The sequence below is a fragment of the Pleurodeles waltl genome, chromosome 3_1 (genome assembly GCF_031143425.1).
Source record: "Pleurodeles waltl isolate 20211129_DDA chromosome 3_1, aPleWal1.hap1.20221129, whole genome shotgun sequence".
NCBI lineage: Eukaryota > Metazoa > Chordata > Amphibia > Caudata > Salamandridae > Pleurodeles > Pleurodeles waltl.
In genome coordinates, this window is record NC_090440.1 from 1,969,636,550 (window position 1) to 1,969,656,374 (window position 19,825).

General features: G+C 45.8%; 1 protein-coding gene across 1 annotated transcript in view; it reads right to left on the minus strand.

Moving 5' to 3' along the window:
- The window catches only part of LOC138285869 (LHFPL tetraspan subfamily member 7 protein-like), a 712,276-nt gene that overhangs the window by 444,698 nt on the left and 247,753 nt on the right, over positions 1-19,825 (minus strand). Inside the window, exon 2 of the mRNA XM_069226352.1 lies at positions 10,006-10,144. Within this exon, the coding sequence (XP_069082453.1) occupies positions 10,006-10,144 (139 nt within the window). The remainder of the gene's footprint in view (positions 1-10,005; positions 10,145-19,825) is intronic.

The following is a 19,825-nucleotide window of genomic DNA, read 5'->3' on the forward strand; positions in this document are numbered from 1 at the left end:
TCTGAATCTCCGTCACTTGCACCTACTTATGAGCTAGGCGAAAAATTAAGGTGTTAAGTCCTGGATTGCGTCACTTGACATAGAAAAAAGCATTCAATACACTGTGTGATGCTGCGAAGACCAGCAGCGTCTCACTTACAGGCCGCGGTCAGATCGGTGGTCCGCTTCTTGGATGGCCGCTTCTGCTGCGGTCCACTTTTTTGGCTAAACTTTCCCTTTGGGCACTGTTTACGCTGCCCTCGCTCTTTACCCTCTTAAGTTGCTTACCTGTTCTTGCTGTTTTCCTCTTTTCTTCTTTTTTCTTCCTTTTTTCTTTTCCTTGCCTTAGCCATGTTTCTTCTTCCCAAGAGTCTGTGTTCCTTTCCCTGCAAACTTTGCTCACTACCTTTCTATAATATGGCTATTTTTCCATTCACATAGATGTGGTCTTTCCCAATCCAAGATGGTGTCTTCAATACTTCTTGCATGTCACTTCCTGTTTGTCAGAATATAAGCACAGTTGGTCTTCTGTTCCTTGCTTTGCAAACATTCCCTTCGTGGTTGTGCTCCTCGCTCCTGTATCCTGTGATTTTGGATTTCTCCTGTTCTTTTACCGTCTGCAGCTTGTTCCAGTTCTTTTTTTTTGCTTTTGTTCTTCTTTTTTCAGGAGTCCTTGATTCAGAGGTTTTTCCCACATTGGGTTTTTTCCTCTGGGACTCCTTCTGGAAGTTACGGCCTGCTTGATGTTTTATTATCGGCAGAACTGTGGCTACTGGAAAGGGTCGCCCTACCTTGGTCAATCTAGAACAAGCAAGAAACCAAGTGGTGCCCAGAGACTGGCTGATTATAGCAGTAAGAAGCACTCAAGTCGTGACACACTGGGCTAGGAATATCTGATGTGGGTATTAAAAACAATGGGCATTGGCCCTTGGTTCCTTAATTGGATCACCCTTCTCCACACCACACCACTGGCACATGTCAAAACAGGCACCATGATATCAGACCCGTTCTTTATTGAACGAGGGACCCACCGGGGATGCCCCCTGTCACCACTGCTCTTTGGATTGGTGATGGAGCCCCTGGCACACACCCTGCGGATGCATGCGCCCAATTGGGGCCTATGAGTGGGAGATAGCTGGCATAATATATTGCTGTTCGCTGACGATGCTCTAGTATACCTCTGTAATGAGGTCAGGGTACTGAACCAACTGATGCCGCTATTACACCACTTTGGCAGGGTGTCTGGCCTGAAGGTAAACTGGGAGAAATCTTGTCTGTTCCCCCTAGTTCCCCTGACAGAAGAACACCGATTACCACCCACTCCCCTGACATGGACCTGCGACACCATATAGTACTTTAGGGTCAAAATATACCACTCGGAATGGGACCTCATAGACACAAACATTGGTAGGGCTTTAACAGATATGAGGTCCTCACTGCAGTTCTGGACGTCCCTTCCTCTTTCCCCAATGGGCAGAATTGCCATCTCCAAAATGTTAGTGCTTCCCAGGCTATTATATTACTTCTCAGCCACCCTGGCCTTAGTTCCGCGCAAAATGTTCACCGAAATGCACTCCATACTAACGCTGATATTGGGTAAGGGAAGAAGACGGGTGGCAATAGACAAGTTATACATGCCACAAGGGGGGGTCTTGGTGCGCCAAATTATGAGCACTACTGTGCTGCTGCCCAGCTTCAATGGCCTACGCACTGGCTGGCAACACATAACCTGCAAGAATTAGGTGGCAGCTTCCGACACTACCCCCACCAAGATACTGAGAACTGCCAAGAAATGTTGGAACACATACAGCGCACCAAACACCAAAAATTCCCATATGCACAAGGACTGCCACTGTGAGTTCTGCCAGGATGTGCAGACATGCACTCAGGATCGGTGTGATGGAATGGGGAGACCTATCTGAGGATCAGATTTTAGTTACGTTTGATAGTCTAGTCGACGATTATGGCATACCCCCCAGCACATTCCTGACATGCTGCGCTAACACAATACATCATGCACTATTGGGCCAAAACGCAAGGGGAACCGCCCAGATCCACAATGTTACAGATTTTACTGACTCAGTAGGGTACACAGTGAGCTGTCACTGATATATATAGTGCTATACACACAAACAAAGAACAACCCCTTCAAGTGCTCAGAACCTACTTGGAATCCGCTTTCGATATACCGCTCCCAATTAAACAACGGTCGCAGGCCCTCTTAATATCGAAGATCGTATCCACGAACACTAGGTTCAAATATACACAATTTAATTACCTGCACCAAACTTACCTCACTCCCAAGAGACTGGCGAGTATGTACCCTGGAGTGGAGGACATACGCCTGAGATGTCAATCAAATGACGCCGATTTCTTACACATGGTATGGACATGCGCCCATGTGACCAATTACTGGGAGTCCATTACTGAAATACTAAACACAGTCATAGGAGGGCAAATACACGAGGAAGGGACATACTAAATTTTAGGGATCACAATCCGTACAATACAACGAAAACCTACTAACAAATTTATAGACCTCACAATGATCCTGGTAAACCACCGTCTAGCAATGTTCTGGAAGTGAAGCGCAGTTCCACCTATTGCAGGGTGGGTGGTTATCTGACCTGTGGACAGGGATACTTGAGGAGCAGCAATTGGTGCATGTAGCTAGCACACATCGCAATCCCCCGACCAGATCACCCGACTGGCAAGACTACTAGAAGAAGTCGAAAGACATTCGAACACGCAATGGTACAGGATGGACACATTTTACAGGGGACCCAAAGCACATGGCTCCTTACCGCCAGAACCGTATCACAGCATTATACACATAGTATTGTTCAATTGTAACCCCCAATACACACATTCCAAAGTTTCAGGTTGAACGTGTTTGTTCTACAGATAAGTTGGTAAAACGCAGCGCTACAGCACGCACCGATAGGTTGTGTAGTAATGCCATATGTATTATAAATGGGATGTGTAACGCTACTAGACCAGTCTATAATAATGTGACGTTAAAATGCCGACACATACATATGTGACACCAATAGCAGATAATATTTCCCGTATTGTGCGCCCTTTTTGTTTCTTAACTCAATAAAGACTTATGGGAAAAAAAGATAGAAAATAATGTTAAAACTAGGCCTAGGTGAAACTTAATTACACCAGCGTAATTTCAGGAATTTCAGATTACACACATTACGTGAAATTCATGAAATTACACAATTACGCTGCATGATTATGTACTGTTTGCGGTAAAACTGCATGGCAAGTGTGCAGGAATAAAGCAAACGGTCAGGATGCATGCATTTGTCGCACTATTTTTTGACAGCAAAATTCATCATAATGTCAAGAATTGAATAAAAGATACATTTTACACTAAAATATAGAGCTAAACGATTACATGTATTTACAAGTGATTTTGCATACTTTTCATTAACTTTTGCGTAATTCTGCAAATTACGTGAATTTCGAACTCCCCTAGTTAAAACACTGTTTACCTTTTGTGTTTTTTTAATTACGGAGGTGCTGGTTCTGAGAGTTATATTGCTGTGAACTCAGTTCTGTCTCCAATAAAATGTATCATTTTTCACAAATGTCATCTTCCTCCTGCTGCTCCAGTGATGATTAATGTCGCTTTTCTCCAATAACCAGAAGTGAAAACCCACAAAGCCACCCTGTGAGACTGAGGCATGTCACTCACACCCAGGACGTCCACGGAGAGTGAAGCAGCTGGAGAGCACTAAGGGGAGGATGGGGACAGGTAAAATCCAGGGTAAGGCTGCTGGATTCCCCATAATCCCTTACAAGGCTCTAATTGCTCGCCGAGACAAAGCCCTCCTGTCCCTCGCGGATCCTTAAACAGTGCGCTGTGTGACAGATCCCCGGGCGCAGAGCTGTGGATGTGATTATCAGTCTCTGCTCCTGAAGTTGACTGCCTCGCTCGTCTGTAAAGTCTCACGTTTTAAAGCGTCCGTCCAATCAAAAGCCGTCCTTTCGTCCTTGCATGTATTCAAGTGAGGAGTGCCAGTATTCAAGAGATATTTTTGCATGTTTGAGAATTTTATTCGCTCTTTTTAGTGGAATATCATTTTGTGTGTGAATCCAGATTCGTCTCGAAGTATAGAAATGCTTGCTGTCTTTGGTACTGCTACCTACAACCTTAGGGCACGCGAGCGCTGGCTGATCCGTTTATTTTTCTAAGGTGCCTGATGCTACATCATCGAAGCTTCATAGCGCTTTAAATATGAAGGTGAATATAGATTTGATACGGGAGCCAGGGTAGTTTTGCATATGTATTTCTGCGTTACACTTATTTCACTGGCACAGTGGTGTGGCTCACCATTTCTACTGAAATGTGCAAAACCGACTAGTAGAAAAACTAAATGTGCGCCAAATATTCTGACCAAACACAATATTTTGCATCTGGGGCCACAATACAGAACAGCGCATCGTTCCACTCTGTACCTCAGCACACCCTTAAAAGCCAAAGTGGTGCTCCCACGGTAGACAAACCCGCAAATGCCCTCGGAACAGGGCATTAGTAAAAGTCAGAAGGGCGCATAGAGCTGCTGGTCTGGCCCTCATTCTTTAGAGGGGGCAGAGATCCCCCTGGCCGCGGTTGCAGTGAGTGACTGCACCAACCTTCAGGGAGACGTCTGGTACTCCCCCAGTACCTCTCTGTAGTGCACAGTCAGTGCACCTCTTGACTGCCTCTTCTCCTCTGCGCCCATGTCTCGGAAGGACAAAGGATGCCGTTCCTCATGCAAATGAGGGTATGTCCCCTTGGGGTCACACAGCTGATAGTTAGCAGTGGTGCAATTTATATAACAGAAGGGGCCGCACAAGCATCTGTGGCCCCCTCTGCAATACCATAGCCCCCGGGATACAAAACGGGGCACAAATCAGCATTGCGCCCTGGGGCACCATGTATATTGGTGGCTCAGTTGGTCAGTGCAAAATTACACTGGAAACAGTGCAATTAATTTTCCTACCCTATATATTACTAATATCCATCTCAGTGGAAATTGCCTGAAGAACTACTGAAGGATACACGGCTTCTTCTACCTTGATTGGTACTGAGGCGTGTCATCTGCAAACTGTATACAGATCTTTGCACCATGTACACTGACACACCGGGGCTTAAGTAGTACTTAAGTAGTACCCTGTGTCAGTATACGAATAGATTATCTGTGACTTCTGGGCAAAAAAGAAAAGTTGTAAATAAGCTATGATTCCCAACGTACATACAAGTGAAGGAAGGTTGCTTAGAATGCAATATGCCACAGCAAGCAGCATCAGTGCGCCTAAACCTGGGGAGAGTGGGGCAGATCGACTAACTTTTGACATAATGCAGAACTTGCTGTACTGTATGAAAGGGAAAGAGCAGAATAGTGCCATGTGTACTATGATATGGCATTGTTTTCCTCGCTCGCTGCACTGGCACACCTTAGGGTGCCATGCACCATCACACATATATATGCAAGTGTGTGTGCATTCTTTCAAGCATTTTTTTTTGTATTGGAAGGGCGCCCAGTACAAAATGTATGCTGTAATACTTTTCGCACTGTGTACATGTGCAGTACAGTGCAACACAGATGCAAAGATGGAAAAATGTGGAGAGTTTTAAAACTTTCTCCACAGTCCCTCCTCTTCGAGGAGGCATACGTTTCTGGCACAAATCCCTTGCTACCAGTGTTAGTAGCTAGGTGTTGGAAATGGCCCTTTTTGCAGGGGTATCCCCAAACTTTTTGCCTTCTTCCTCCTATTTTTTTCAGGTCTGTTTTTGCTGGTTTATTGTCTCTGCGCACTTTACCACTGCTAATCAGTGCTAAAGTGCACGTGCTCCCTATAGAAATTGTGCTGTTGATTGGTTTATCCATGACTGGCATATTTGAATTACTGGTAAGTCCCTAGTAAAGTGCACTAGAGGTGCCCAGGGCTTGTAAATCAAATGCTACTAGTGGGTCTGCAGCACTGGTTATGCCACCCACATTAGTAGCCCTGGAAAAATGGCTCAGACCTGCAACTGCAGTGTCTGTGTGTGCAGTTTTAAACTGCAAATTCCACTTTGCAAGTGTACCCACTTGCCAGGCCTCAACCTTCCCTTTTACTACATGTAAGTCACCCCTAAGTTAGGCCCTAGGTAGCCGCAGGGGCAGGGTGCAGTGTATGTTTAAGGTAGGACATACACTAGTGTGTTTTATATGTCCCAGAGTGAAATACTGCCAAATTCGTTTTTCACTGTGCAAGGCCTATCTCTCTCATAGGTTATCATGGGGGCTGCCTTTAAATATCCTTAAAGCGCAGATTCCCTTTGAGAGTAGATAAAAATGTGGAGTTTAGGGTCTCTGAACTCACAATTTAAAAATACATCTTTTAGTGAAGTTGTTTTTTAAATTGTCTGTTTGAAAATACCACTTTCAGAAATTGGTTGTTCACACCTGAAAGGACTGTGCCTGCCCTCACACAATGCAGTCTCCGACCCCCTGGTGTGTGTCTGGGGCCTGACCTGGACAAGGAAGGATCTTGCAAACACTTGGGACTTTGCTTTGAAGTTTGCCAACTTCAAAGACAGAACTGGGTAGAAGAAGAAGACCCAAAACCCCAGACTTTTAGAATCTTTCTGAAATCAAGAGAAACCTCTGCAAGGAGAAGAGCTGAAGAGCTGGAGGAGTAGTACTGTCCCTTTGCTGTGTTGCTCTGCTGGACTGGCCTGCAGTTGCTGCCTCTGCCTGAAAAGAGTGCAAAGGGTGAACTTTGCTGTGTGTCCTGCTTGAGAAAGTTCTCCAAGGGCTTGAAATAGAGCTTGCCTCCTGTTGGAAGTCTCAGGGACACCAAAGACTTCAGTTTCCTCGACTGCAGCACTGGGAACTGTGTGATTTGTGCTGTTCAAGAGGAGAAACCACTGCGACGACGCCAATGACGCCGCTGGCCTGTATCATGACCTGCCGACGCCACACTGAGTCGCATTGCCCTGCTTCGCACCGCGACCAAGGTCTCACCAATGCCGTCATCGGATGACTTCACCGAGCCACTACTCGACCTGTGGGCCCCACACTCTGGCATCACCTGCTCACACCGCAGCCTGGGCATCCCTGATGACACCGCTCCTGCTGTCACTGGCGCCGCTGCCTGTACCGTGGCCTTTGGACACCACTCGTGAGGTACACAAAGCACCCACCCATCCGGTCTACCTACGCCAGCACCATCGACTCCTGTGTCGTCACCAGGCATCCTTCCTGCACCATGGGGGTCACGAAGCACCGTCCCATCCCGCACCGCTGGCTTGGGCCTACCGATGACAGCGCTTCAGCAACGACGCCACTGCTGCCTGCACCGTGACCTGTGGACACCGCACATCGCACCACCCCGCTTCACACCGCAGCCCTGGTCTCACTGCCGCCGCTGGATGCCGTCACCGAGCCGCTGCCTGCACCATGAGCTGTGGGCACCGCACGTCGCATCGTCCTGCATTGCACCGCAGGTCCGACGCCATCCACACTGGCGCACCTGACTTCATCAGCCTGGAGTTCGATCTGCAACGCGCGTGACTGCAAGGGCCCGACGACTCCGGCACCGACACGCAACGTCAGTGATGGCGCTCTCCAGAGCTCACTGCGAGGATCACGACGCCCTGCAAATCCAAGGTACTGTTTGTGGGTCTTCCCGACACCGTAGCTGGCCCGCAACGCCGCAGCCGGCCTGAACTGTTGGTTTTGTTGATCACAACGCCATGATAGCCCCAGGTGGTGCTATCGACTTCAAGGAACTGTAGTTTTGAGTAAATCTTGCAGAATTCCCATTTTTCTTACTGTATGTTGGATTTTTTATCGTATTTGGTCTTGTTTTATATAGATAAATATTGGCTATTTTTCTAAAACTGGTGTGGTGTACTTTTGTAGTGTTTTCACTTATTTATGTGTGTTATGTGCAAATGCTTTACACATTGCTTCTGAGCTAAGCCTGACTGCTCGAGCCAAGCTACCAAGGGGGTGAGCAGGGGTTATCTGAGCGGGTATCTCCCTTATCCTGACTGGAGTGAGGGTCCCTAATTGGACAGGGTGCAAACCAACTGCCAACTAGAGACCCCATTTCTAACACTAGGCATTTGTGTAAAAGCCCATGAGTGGTTATATAGGAATGTCCATGTACCACAGATGGAATGGTCCCTAGGCGCAAAGTAGCGCAAAGTAGCGCAAAGTAACGCATATCACTACTTTTTCTTTGCTCAACTTTACATGAAAATCCTGATTTGACTTGGAAAGGTAATACCTCAACAGCATTTTGATTCTGGTTTGCTTTACAAAACTGATGCAAACCTGACGCAAAGTTTCAATTAATCTACACTGATGTTTCATCGACAAAGTCTAATCCTAACAGCGAGTAAATAATTACAGAGAGATAACAGTACAAACCAAAGGAAGCATAGGGAAGCATAGGTCTAATAATGTATACATTGTTTAAAAAGGAACATTTCCTAGAATCAACAAAGTGCTCACGGCCCACCTGCTGCATTGTACCAATGACTCCAAACTTGAATGTGGCCACTGGGAATATCTGTGGCGATGCAGTGCTCCTCTGCTGGTTTTCAAAGATCTTAAGTTGTCCCAAGTCAGATCTGAAGAACTTATGCAATTTTGTTTTCTCTTTGCATCCCGGTGATATAGTTCCAAATTCACAAATGGAATGGCACAGGATCAAATTTACTATTATTTAACACAGGCTGCCTAACCCAAAGCCACACAAATGCCAGCGGTTATCAGCATTACAAAATATTTTGTGCCCTTTGCCCTAGGAAGATGGTGAATGCTCAACACTAACTGTTTTCCGTCACACAGCACAAACGCCCTCATTTTCTGTGCAAAGATGGCGTAACAAAACAGGAGCAGAACACACATTAGTAGGTTTTCATGCACGCTCAGATCTACTAAAATAGTGTGACACTAAATATATGAACGCATAAAACAAAATTAAACCAAACACAAGCACAGGGGCAAGTGAATATCATGTGATAGTCCCAATTGTAAAATTTGTAACAGTGGAATTACACATTTGTCATGGCTTGCCCTTGGACATAGTTCTCACGTTGAAACTTTGTGTTGCAGGGTGTACCTTGAAGTGCACATCTCATGCAAGGAAGCACTGGATCCACCTGATGCTCTACGCACGATGCTTAACATAGTGGAAAAAACAGCGTCTAAACTCAAGTGTAGCAGATTCCATCATTGGCATGCAAATCTTAATGAACATGGTGCTGCTCAATCTATTACCATTCCCACAACCCAGCGCTGCTGATTTTCTCACAGCGCTACACGAATTTTAGTCAACGTAGTCCACAGTACTCAGTAGGCGATTGCAAGAAATATTCAAGGATTCATAAGCTACTCACTTCTGACATGGGCCAACCTCTGAGTTGTGTACTCAGAAGCCAATGCCCAAATTTACTAAACTTCTTGAGGGGCAGCACTTCATAGCGCGTCATATTTATTAAAAAGGTGCAATGATGTCATCAGCTGTGTGTGCCTTGCGTGACATTTGTACTCGAAGTGAACACTACCATATACGTTTCAATGCAAAGACTACTATCCACAGGTAACCCACGTAAAATGTGTAATACTGAAGTAATTACAAATGTACACCTAGGAATATCACAACATTCCGTTCACTCTTGTATGTTCTTGGTTTTAGTTTACGTTCGAATTTCATGCAAAGCTAGGCCACGCTTTTTCAATAGATTTGATTTCTATGAAATCTTATGCACTGTTCCAGCATCAATGCACCCTCTTTGCATAGGTAACCAGGGGGGCTGCTGCTCTATGATGCAAAGACATGTGTGCTGTGCTCGCATCAACTTTCCGCGCTAATCAGATTTTGCACCAGAAAGTTGATCGGTCCTGCAGTTTGAGTCACATTGGATTAAGTGTCACAAGTGCTCGCGCTAGTTATTAGTAAATCTGTGCCACGGTTTTGAATGAAGATGCGAAAGCAATTCGTAGTGTTATGAATAAAAAGATGTCCTACCTGCGGCTGTCTGCATGTATCCTGCCAGGGTGCAGGTCCTTCTCTCACAGAGTCCTCTTGGCAGGAAGACTATGATGATTGCCAGCAGGGAGCTGAGGGCCAAAAGCACACACCCTCCGGAGCAGAGGACAGCACTGGTCTGAAAGAGCAGAGAGAGAGCACAGTCACCATTACAGTCTGCACCAGGGCCGTCACAAGGGAAGTGCAAGCCGGGGCTCCTTAGTTTATGGGGTCCATACTCCTGATATAAAATACATTTATGATATAGAACTCCATGAAAACTCTCTATGAATAAAATACATTTATATACAAATAAACAAGCCTGGCCTACTCCTTCATGATGCAGCTAACGTGGTCACACCACTAGGCGGTGGTCAATGCTGTGTTTTCTTAACCTCAAGGGGGTATATTTACAAGCCCCTAGCACCACCTTGCGCCCCCCCAGCATCATTTTGTTTACACTAAGGAAGCATTAGGGAGGCCTTTCTCCCACGCCGTATTTACAAAGTGGCGCAAAGCTTGCATTGCACCACTTTGGAAACCCTTGCGCTACATTATGCCTGCACCAGGCATAATGTATGCAAGGGGGCCGTTTAGACGCACGGAGGCCCGAAGAAATGGTGCAGAGAAATGTTCAACTTTTACTTTTGCCATTTTTTCCATCATTTTTAATGCCTGCTCAGAGCAGGCGTTCAAATAATGCACCCATTTTAATCAATGGGCCTCCCTGTGCTTTGCTGCACTAGCATCAACATTTTTGATGCTAGTGCAGCAATGCGCCACAATAGTGTCAAAATATTGATGCTATTGTCCTAATGACCAACTTGGTGCTCCACATTGTAAATACGGTGCATTCAAGGTGTTGTTAGGTGGGACAGGGCCGATACTTGAAAAGTGCGCAGCAGAGCCAATGCACCACTTTCTTGTAAATATGCTCACTGTGTTTTGCCCCGGAATAAGCAGTATCCTTTGAATAACAAACCAGAGAGGGTGCCCCAAACAATATTGTGCCAGGGGCTAGCATACCTGCCTGGTATCCAGATTTAGGGTTTGCAATGATAAAAGAAACAGAGAAATCAACTAGCAATGAGGTAAGAGACAACGGACCTTCCTTAAGAGATCCATTAGTTCCTGACTGCGAAGGCAATATCATCTCAGTTCCGCACTTTTTTTTAACACTGTTCTGCTATTTCACAACAATCCTGCTGGAGATGTTTGCATTTACAAACCCTTTTTTTCAACACGTTGTTCCATCTGTCAGCCCTTAACTTTCACCCTGGACCCCCAAGCAGTTTTAAACAAATGGTGCCTCCTAAAGATTTGGGATGAAATCATCACTACAAAAAGGTATGCATGTTACGGCAGACTGTACCAGAAAGATAAGTCCTTTTTGTCGTCTCAGTGGTTCTTTGAGGCCGGGACATCCACCTCTTCCCAGCAAAGGACCTCCCTGAGTCAGAGGTAAAGGGAAATGGGGAGATGATCTGGCAGGCCGGTGTCTGTCTGTCTGTGACTGTGAGGTGACAGGCAGCGTGGGTGGCGTGCGGTAGCCTGCCTATGGTCAACTCTCCGACAGACACTGAGGCACCAGCCTGTGACATAATGTTCCAATATCACTCCAGGTCAGTCTGCACCATACCTGTGCCCCTATGTAGACTGCATATCATGACTGGATGTTCATCTATGCACTAGTAGACAGATATGCACCAGTTAATTCACCACCACAGGTAAGGAGAACGCAACTACCAATGCACACATCCTTTTCATCAGCTCCTGTTCTAACATCAAATGTTCAATGTATGCTTTCATGCTGTGCATACACCATGATGAAACCTGGCTGGCTCCCTCCAATTTCTCTCCCACCCTCTCTCCTTAAAGCTAAGTTTGAACATTCCCAAGAATTTCACTCTGAGATTTGTATCTCTGGAAAACAGATGGTAGGTGGGCGATCAATGTAGAATTATGATCAGCAAATATAAAAAAACTAACAGATAAAACAAGAAATACGTATCTGTCATTGCAAACTGAGATACCTATATATTGGTTGTGTCACGCAAGATATAGGCCATCAGTATTTTGCACTAGTTTACCTTAAGTACAAAAGGATCCAGTTGGTATTAACATGTTCTGATCTTGTGAGTTGGAGTGGGCTCAACCATGGAGCAGGGTTATTAAGGGAGACCTGACTGGGCTGTTTGGGGTGGCAGCGGTGTATTGTTTTGTATCATAGCGTAGTTCCACTTTTACAGTGATTCATATACATGATCAGTACAGACGTGCATTTACAAACAAGTAGCATGCTGCCCTCTGGTTGTGCTGGGAAGAAACAGTATGGGTCTTTGGTGTGGCCAAAGTATGAAGTGTTTAGATGTTGTGCACAATGATCACAGTTGTGATCATTTTTTGTTTTGCTTTCTTTAGTTCTAGCACCTTGGAGTACTGTGAAGCAAAAGGAGCAAAAGGTAGGATTCTAGGGTTATAAGACACTAGGGCATGGATAGAGAAAGGTGTGCCATAGCTCACGTCACCCGCCATGTTCTCTTGATAGCTCTTTTCTTTGTTTCTATGCCATTGTCAATTAAAATTTTGAGGATATCAGGCAGCACCAGTTATGGTACGTTTGTATATGTTGGAACCCATAACTAATGAATTTCAATGGTTTTGCATGTTTGAGCCAAAACCATAACCATAACTTCGTTTTTAACTGTGCTTTTTATAAGTGAATTCCACTGTTTTTTTATGATGTACTTAATTTCCAGCATCCACTGTGCACAGTGCTGAGCCCAATGCTGCAGCGATTGGCTGGAGGGCCTGCAAATAACTCAACATGGGCAGCCATCTTTCATTGTGCACAGCTGCTGGCCATTGCCAGAGTGGTGTGGAAATGTTGCCTACCCACCACGGGCATAAAAACTCTGCTGCGACTGGCAGTGGGTAATGGCCACATCGCAGACATTCTGCAGCCAAGACAAAGCTGCTGTATGCACTACTATACTGTGCTGTTTTGTTTCTCACTGGGGTATCACCAAGGCTGGACTGGGAACATTATAGCAGCCTTGGCAAACTTTGTAAGACCAGCCCCCATAAGGTGTTTAGTGAGCGAGTCTGACTACTACAAAGGGGCTTTTCAGGGGGATCCACCTCCACAAGAACATTTTGATAAAAGTGGCAAAAGTGTGCATTCTACAACACGTTTTTCATTAAATATTCAGTTGTATTTGTTTTTAAAGTATAGTAAAGGATGACCTTACAGTGCACCACAGCAGTCTTTACTGGGGCTCTTCAATGATTCCCTCATCATCACCCTCTAACAGTGCCCCTCATTTCTCTATAGCCCCTCTGTCACATGTATTTCATTTGTTTTATAGGTCCTCTATTACCAGTGTAGCGTGTTGGAGCACTTTACAGCACACATACAGAGTCAATGAATAATGCCTGTGTAAATTAGTGTATAGAAAATGTTATATAAGACAATAGGGACTACAAGGTGTAGGATTCACATGTCATCCATACTGGTAGACATATTTTTCAAGGGTGATTGGTCTGGGGAAGCATAAACTCGGGATTCAGAATGTAACACAGGAGTTAGGGTTGACTTTACTAATACCAATTTATTTCTATCCAGACAACCACTTTTTAGCAAACTGAGGATAGTCAAAGACTGGGAAAAACATAACTTTCAAACCTATATCATGCAGTTTGCATGCTGCTCTTCGATGGCAGTTTGTAGCTCACTGTGCTAGATTATGATTGAAACTTATGAACTGCGCAATAACCAAAGGATTCTTGTGATAAAAGTAGTAAGCCATTCAGCTATGCACATAAAATACTGCTCTGTGATCTGAATAGTACATGTTCTTTGCAGCCAGCAAATTACCAATCTCTGCTTCCCTAGATGAGTTAAAACTGCCACTATACAAAACCCCAATCTCTCTCTCCAGAAGTTATCTTAGCACTTTTAATGGTGTCTGAAAACTTTTGGATATACAAGGAACTTTGCAGTGCTTTTAAAACTGCTGCACTGCTGCAAAACCAGCAACCTAGTAACAAAAGTGGCCTCCCACCCTTCCAGTCCCCCGGGGAAATGCCTGATGCTTGGTACGACCAGTCCAGCTTTGGGTATCACATCCATCCATCTTCAAGGCACTAGGATACATCATGAATGTACTCAAAGTCCAAGTTGCGTGCCATGCAACCTTCACCCCTAGACAAGAGTAGATACAATGAGCAGAGAAAGACTTCTACAACATTGGGTTTCTCCTTCACTATGCGGGCCACTAATGTAAACACCTCATCGTAAAACAGTCACAGAGACTACCCTTCATCTGCTGTACATGCAAAGCATACACCTGCCTCAACATATAGTTGGTTTGTCATGTACAAGTAGACTTCACCACATACTCCAAATCTTTCCCAAGTTATGGCATGATGCAGCAATCCTGCACATCACTGCATCATTGGCACACCTGCGAAGACAAAGATACGTGGACAGTGGCCTACCTGGTAAGTTGCGCACATAGACACACAGAACACTGCACTCCTTAACACTACACCACTAGCTTATGATTCCCTGTGGTAATCCGCAGTGGATAGTGGCTCCCCCTTAAAGCCAATGCTGATTATTCCGTAACACAACTGAAATGAGCACAGAGAATGCTGAAGCGTCTGGAGTCACTTAGCTGCTGACAAGGGATGTGTATGGCAATGGCACGTCCCGTCACATAGGGGCTGCAGCCTAGCGCCACATCACCCAGTCCACTCACTGTGGAGAAGTGTGGCTCAATGGTTAGAGCGGCAGACCCTGAAGCAGAGATCTGGCTCAAGACCAGGGTTCAAGTCCTGCTTTGGCAGGTCTTGGGCTCAATTCCCCTTGACCAGATAATTCTCGCCTCGGTGCCTAATCTAATTCATGGGTCCCACTCTGCAACTCTGGGCAATAGCTTGCTTAATCTCCACAACGGCCCCAACAGCGCTTGGATGCCTGGCTTCACCCTGGGGGTGCTCAGGAGTGGGCGCCTAACAGGGAAAAGCCAGGAGGGGTTCCATAGCGGTATGAGTACAGCGCCTTGAGACCCTAACGGGTGAGTAGTGCGCTATACAAGTGCTAATTTACATTTACATTTACTCACTCACAGCAGGCTGAAAAGGAAGGCAAAGGGGCAGCAGTGGGTGAAGTGCACATATCATTGCTAAGATCAGTAGGAACAGACATTGGCCTGAATGCTAGAGCAAGAGCGCTGGTGCCAACACCCTGCCAGAAAGTGTGCCCATACTCTCACCAGGCAACATATGGAACTTCTAATTAACTAATAGGCCCAGTCTCACCTGTCAATTGAGTGGTGCACCGACAGAGAGGCCCATCCCTCAAAGTGCCTTGAAACATACCTTGAAACCTGACGCATTGTGAAAGAGACATAGGAGAGAAGGCTGCACTCTTAGTGCCACTGCTTGCTCCTCCTAATGCCCGCAGCTCACGCGGAACGTGAAATCTGGCAGAAATTTCATGCAACGGGGAAGTTGTCAGAAACAGGCAGAAGACCCTTTGCCAAAGCTCGCCCCCGGCCCTCAGCTGTGGGGTAACCCTTTCATTCTTTATGGCTGCAGAAGGGGTCACAAAATATTTGAGCTTCTTCACTGATCACATGAACTCCAAACCTTTTCTGTGTCTCCGCCGTGAGCACTCTGGGGGCAGTGGGCCCTTATTTGTCCACAAGACTTCACTCCCTAATGGCTTATGCCTGGTGTTGCAAGTAGACAATTGTGACACTCAGAGGCATATTTACAAGAAAGTGGTGCATCTTTCCTGATGCTCCACTTTTCTTGCATGCCCCTACCGAAACCTAACAACACCATGGTTGTGCCGTATTTATAATACGGTGCACCATGGTGATCGTTAGGACAATAGCATCAAAAATGTTGATGCTATTGTGGCGCTTTGCAGGATTAGCTCCAAAAATTATAGCAATCCTGCAAAGTAAAGGGAGGCCCTTTGAAAACAACGGGAGCACAATTTTAATGCCTGCCTTAGGCATGCTTAAAAATAACACTAAACATGGTTCAGTGAAAGCTTGTAAATTTCACTGCACCATTTTTATGGGACTCCTAATTGGGGAACGCCCCCATTGCATACATTATGCCTGGTGCAGATATAATGTGGTGCAAGGTGTTACAAAGTGGCGCAATACATACATTGCGCCTCTTCGTCAGTATGGCGGAATGAAAAAGCCACCTTATTGCCACTTTAGTGTAAAAAACAATGACGGCAATGTAACACAAGGTGGTGCAAGGGGCTTGTAAATATGCCCCTTAGTATCTGGCTTGCTGGAATCTGCTCTTAAGAGCTGATGTAGGCTTCCAGCTCAAACATCACATAATATCAGATGCTGTCTGCATCAGCTCCCCTGGTTGCCAGGCGTAAAGCTTAACGCTCTCTTAGTGCACACAATTGCTTAGGGCACTGAGGAGTCATGGTTGGGGCCCCTGTATTATGTGCTTGGAAATTGGAGTGTGGGAGCTAAAGGCACTTACATCCATTTTTTAAAACATTTTTCAGGTTATATTTTGATTGTTAATATGTGTGCTATGTAAAACGGATGGATGGTCTTGACTGATTGGTCATGTTAATTAAGCAAGGCTCAGCTGGCATAATGTTTGTTTGGCTTTTGCCATGTGCGTCTGTCTGCGGGGGGCGCGGGGAGACTTTGATGAGTGTTCGATCTGGGCTAGTGTGGCGGTGCCAGAGGGTGTCATTTTAATCACTGTGGTATTATTGGTTTTAGAGCGGCGTGCACCTGCGCGTTGCATTTTTTCAGCACTAGTTCCTCGTTCTTTTCTAACTGGAAGTGGTCATGTTGAAGCGCCAATGACATTAGAATATGTCATGTGGATGTCACATCCGGAAGTGATGGCACTTCACTTTGTTCAGCTTTTCTCATCTTTGCCTGTGCTCCACAAGAACTTCCTTCGACATTGTGGTCACCACTCAGTTGCTGACGTCAGCTTTTGGACTTGGGTGTATATTTGGTGAAGATCACCTTTGCGATTTCCCAAATGCAAATTTTTGGCTTCTGAGTCCGGGCCACGGTTTTCAAGACAATTTAGCGTTTGGTCTGCTCTTCAATCAGAGGCAAATCTCTTGTGTTCCATCTTCTATCAGCCTCCTCTTCTTCCGCCCGGGACCCCCACCTCCGCCATGTCACAGCACTCAGATCCGCTGTAACAGCGGTTCCCCGTCACTTGGTCCCGCGCTCCCCAGGGTTATTAGCATGCATCATCACAAATGTATTATTACATGCATGGCGGCATTATGTAACCAACACAAAACCCATTAGAGGGCTCTGCCGTGTCCCAGTGCCTTGACAGGCAGATACAATGGTTCTGCCTACTGCTCACATGCCTGGGAGTTGCTTAATTGAAACGTAGTCGAGGAAGATATTGCTCAGTATTCAAAAACACGCGTCACAGGAAATAACCCGCTGATGGGATCAGGTGCGCGTACAGAGGCGATGTATTGCATCTCTGAGGGGAAGAATAGTGGATTGTGGGAAATTCTCTCCAGAATTCACCGCTATCAGGTAACCACGCACTGAGGAGGCTATAGCTTTTTTCATGAAAAGATTGTCTGTTTGGCAGGGACTGCCACGGCCGAGATGGTGAACAATACACAGTTACTCCTTCTTTCCATTGGCAGGCGTACATTTGAGTAATTCCCGCCCGGGACGCTACCTGTTAAGGGTATTAGACTATCCCAAAACTCACGAGTCTGTGGGAATTCACATACCTTTGCCACACATAGTGGGCCACAGTCCCCACCCTAACCCTAATTTTACTACTGCGTAAATTCCATTGCGCTTTGAAAATATCTGTATTGGTAAGTCTCATTTGTGAGGGTTAAAATTCAAACACCATAATTCTTTTTAATAGGGTAGTGGTTTTACTTTCGCAAGTTAGGTTTTTTGCATCTACGTACATCAATTAAGCTTACTTTCGTAGTATGTTGTATGCCTACATAGTTACAGAGGAGTATGATTACAGTATATGGTTCTTGAATTGTTAGATGAATACTGGAGCTGTATATCTACATTCGTAAATAGATTTATAGCTCAATGCTTAATGTACATGTACATTTACGTATTGTGCTGGTCTCCTGGTTTCTCAACTTCTATAATAACACACTTGCAGAGTTTGTGTATTTTCACCCATTTTCATAACCTAAATACATTTTGTTGGAAAGCAGCAACTTTTAACTAATCTTGGGAAAATGTCATCTGCATATTTCAATCAATCAGGATTCTTATAGAGCGTGGCTAATCACCTCTTCGGGTCTCAAGGTGCTGGGGGTGGGGGGGCCGGATTTCCTTTCTGAATTAAAACAGACAGGGTAATTTCCTGAGATGAAGGGGGAGAGAGTTCCAGGTCTTAGCAGCGAGGTGGGAGAAGGATCTTCTTCCGGCTGTGCTCTTGCGGATCCGTGGTATGGTGGCCAGGGCCACGTGAGCGGAATGGAGTTGTCTGGTGGGCATGTGGAAGACGAGGCAGTGGTTGAGGTATGCAAGCCCGATGTTGTGCAGGGCCTTGTAGGCGTGCGTGAGGAGCTTAAAGGGGATTCTTTTGTTGATCAGGAGTCAGTGGAGGTGTCTCAGGTGCCTGGAGATGTGGCTGCGGCGAGGGATGTCTAGGATGAGTCTAGTGGCGGCGTTCTGGATTCTTCACAGCTTCTTTTGGAGCTTCTGGGAGGTGCCAGCGTTGAGCTTGCTGATGAAGAGCACCTTGGTGACTGTTCTTCTGGATTTGACTGGGATCCACTTGAAGATCTTTCGGAGCAGGCAGAGCATGTGGAAGCAGGAGGATGAGATGGCGTTGACTTGGTGGTTCATAGAGAGCGAGGAGTCAAGGATGATGCCGAGGTTACGTGGATGGTCAGTCGGTGTGGGGGGGCTCCAAGCTCGGAGGGCCTCCACGAGTCGTGCAAGGCAGAGGGGGTGGTGCCCAAAATGAGGACTTCTGTCTTGTCAGAGTTGAGCTTGAAGCAGCTATCTTTCATCCAGATGGCGACTGCCTTCATCCTGGTGTGGAAGTTGTTCTTTGCGACTGTAGGTTAGTCGGTGGGGGAGAGGATCAGTTGAGTCTGTGGTTTCTGACAATGTCTGCTAGTGGGGCCATGTAAATGTTGAAGAAGGTAGGGATCAGGGAGGAGCCCTGCGTGACGCCGCAGCTGATCTCTGTAGGTTTGGATGAGAACGGTGGGAGCCTGACTCTCTGGGTTTAGCCAGTGAGGAAGGAGAGGATCCATTCCAAGGTTTTGCCGCCGATGCCGGCGTCGTGGAGTCTTCCGCAGATGGTGTGGTGGGAGTGGTGGGAGACGGTGTTGAAGCATCCGAGAGGTCCAGGAGGATGTATGTATGGCAGATATGATCATGTGAGAATTTGAAATGCTTTAACGGCACTAGTTAAATGTTAAATGGCATTTGGGTCAGAACATATCCATGTTGTACCCAACAGCTTAGTTGCTGAACAGGAAACTGGAAAAGTAAAATCTTGAGGAGTTGAGGGCAACCCATGATAATTACCCAGTGATAATATCTTGGGCAAATAAAACCACCTCAAAATATCTTGCATCAAAAGCAAAAATATCTTGCATTTTAGATACTTAAATGTAATGTTTTAACTTTCTCTGGGATTGTGATGCCAGAAGATTCAAAGGGTGGTTTTGATAGAATAGGTGAGTGCCTAAGGCAGGTACTTAAAGATGACTGTCCTTTCCTGGTGCTGCTGTTCCAGAATATTACTGTTGTGTGAGGCTGGGGCATAGTGGTTGTCG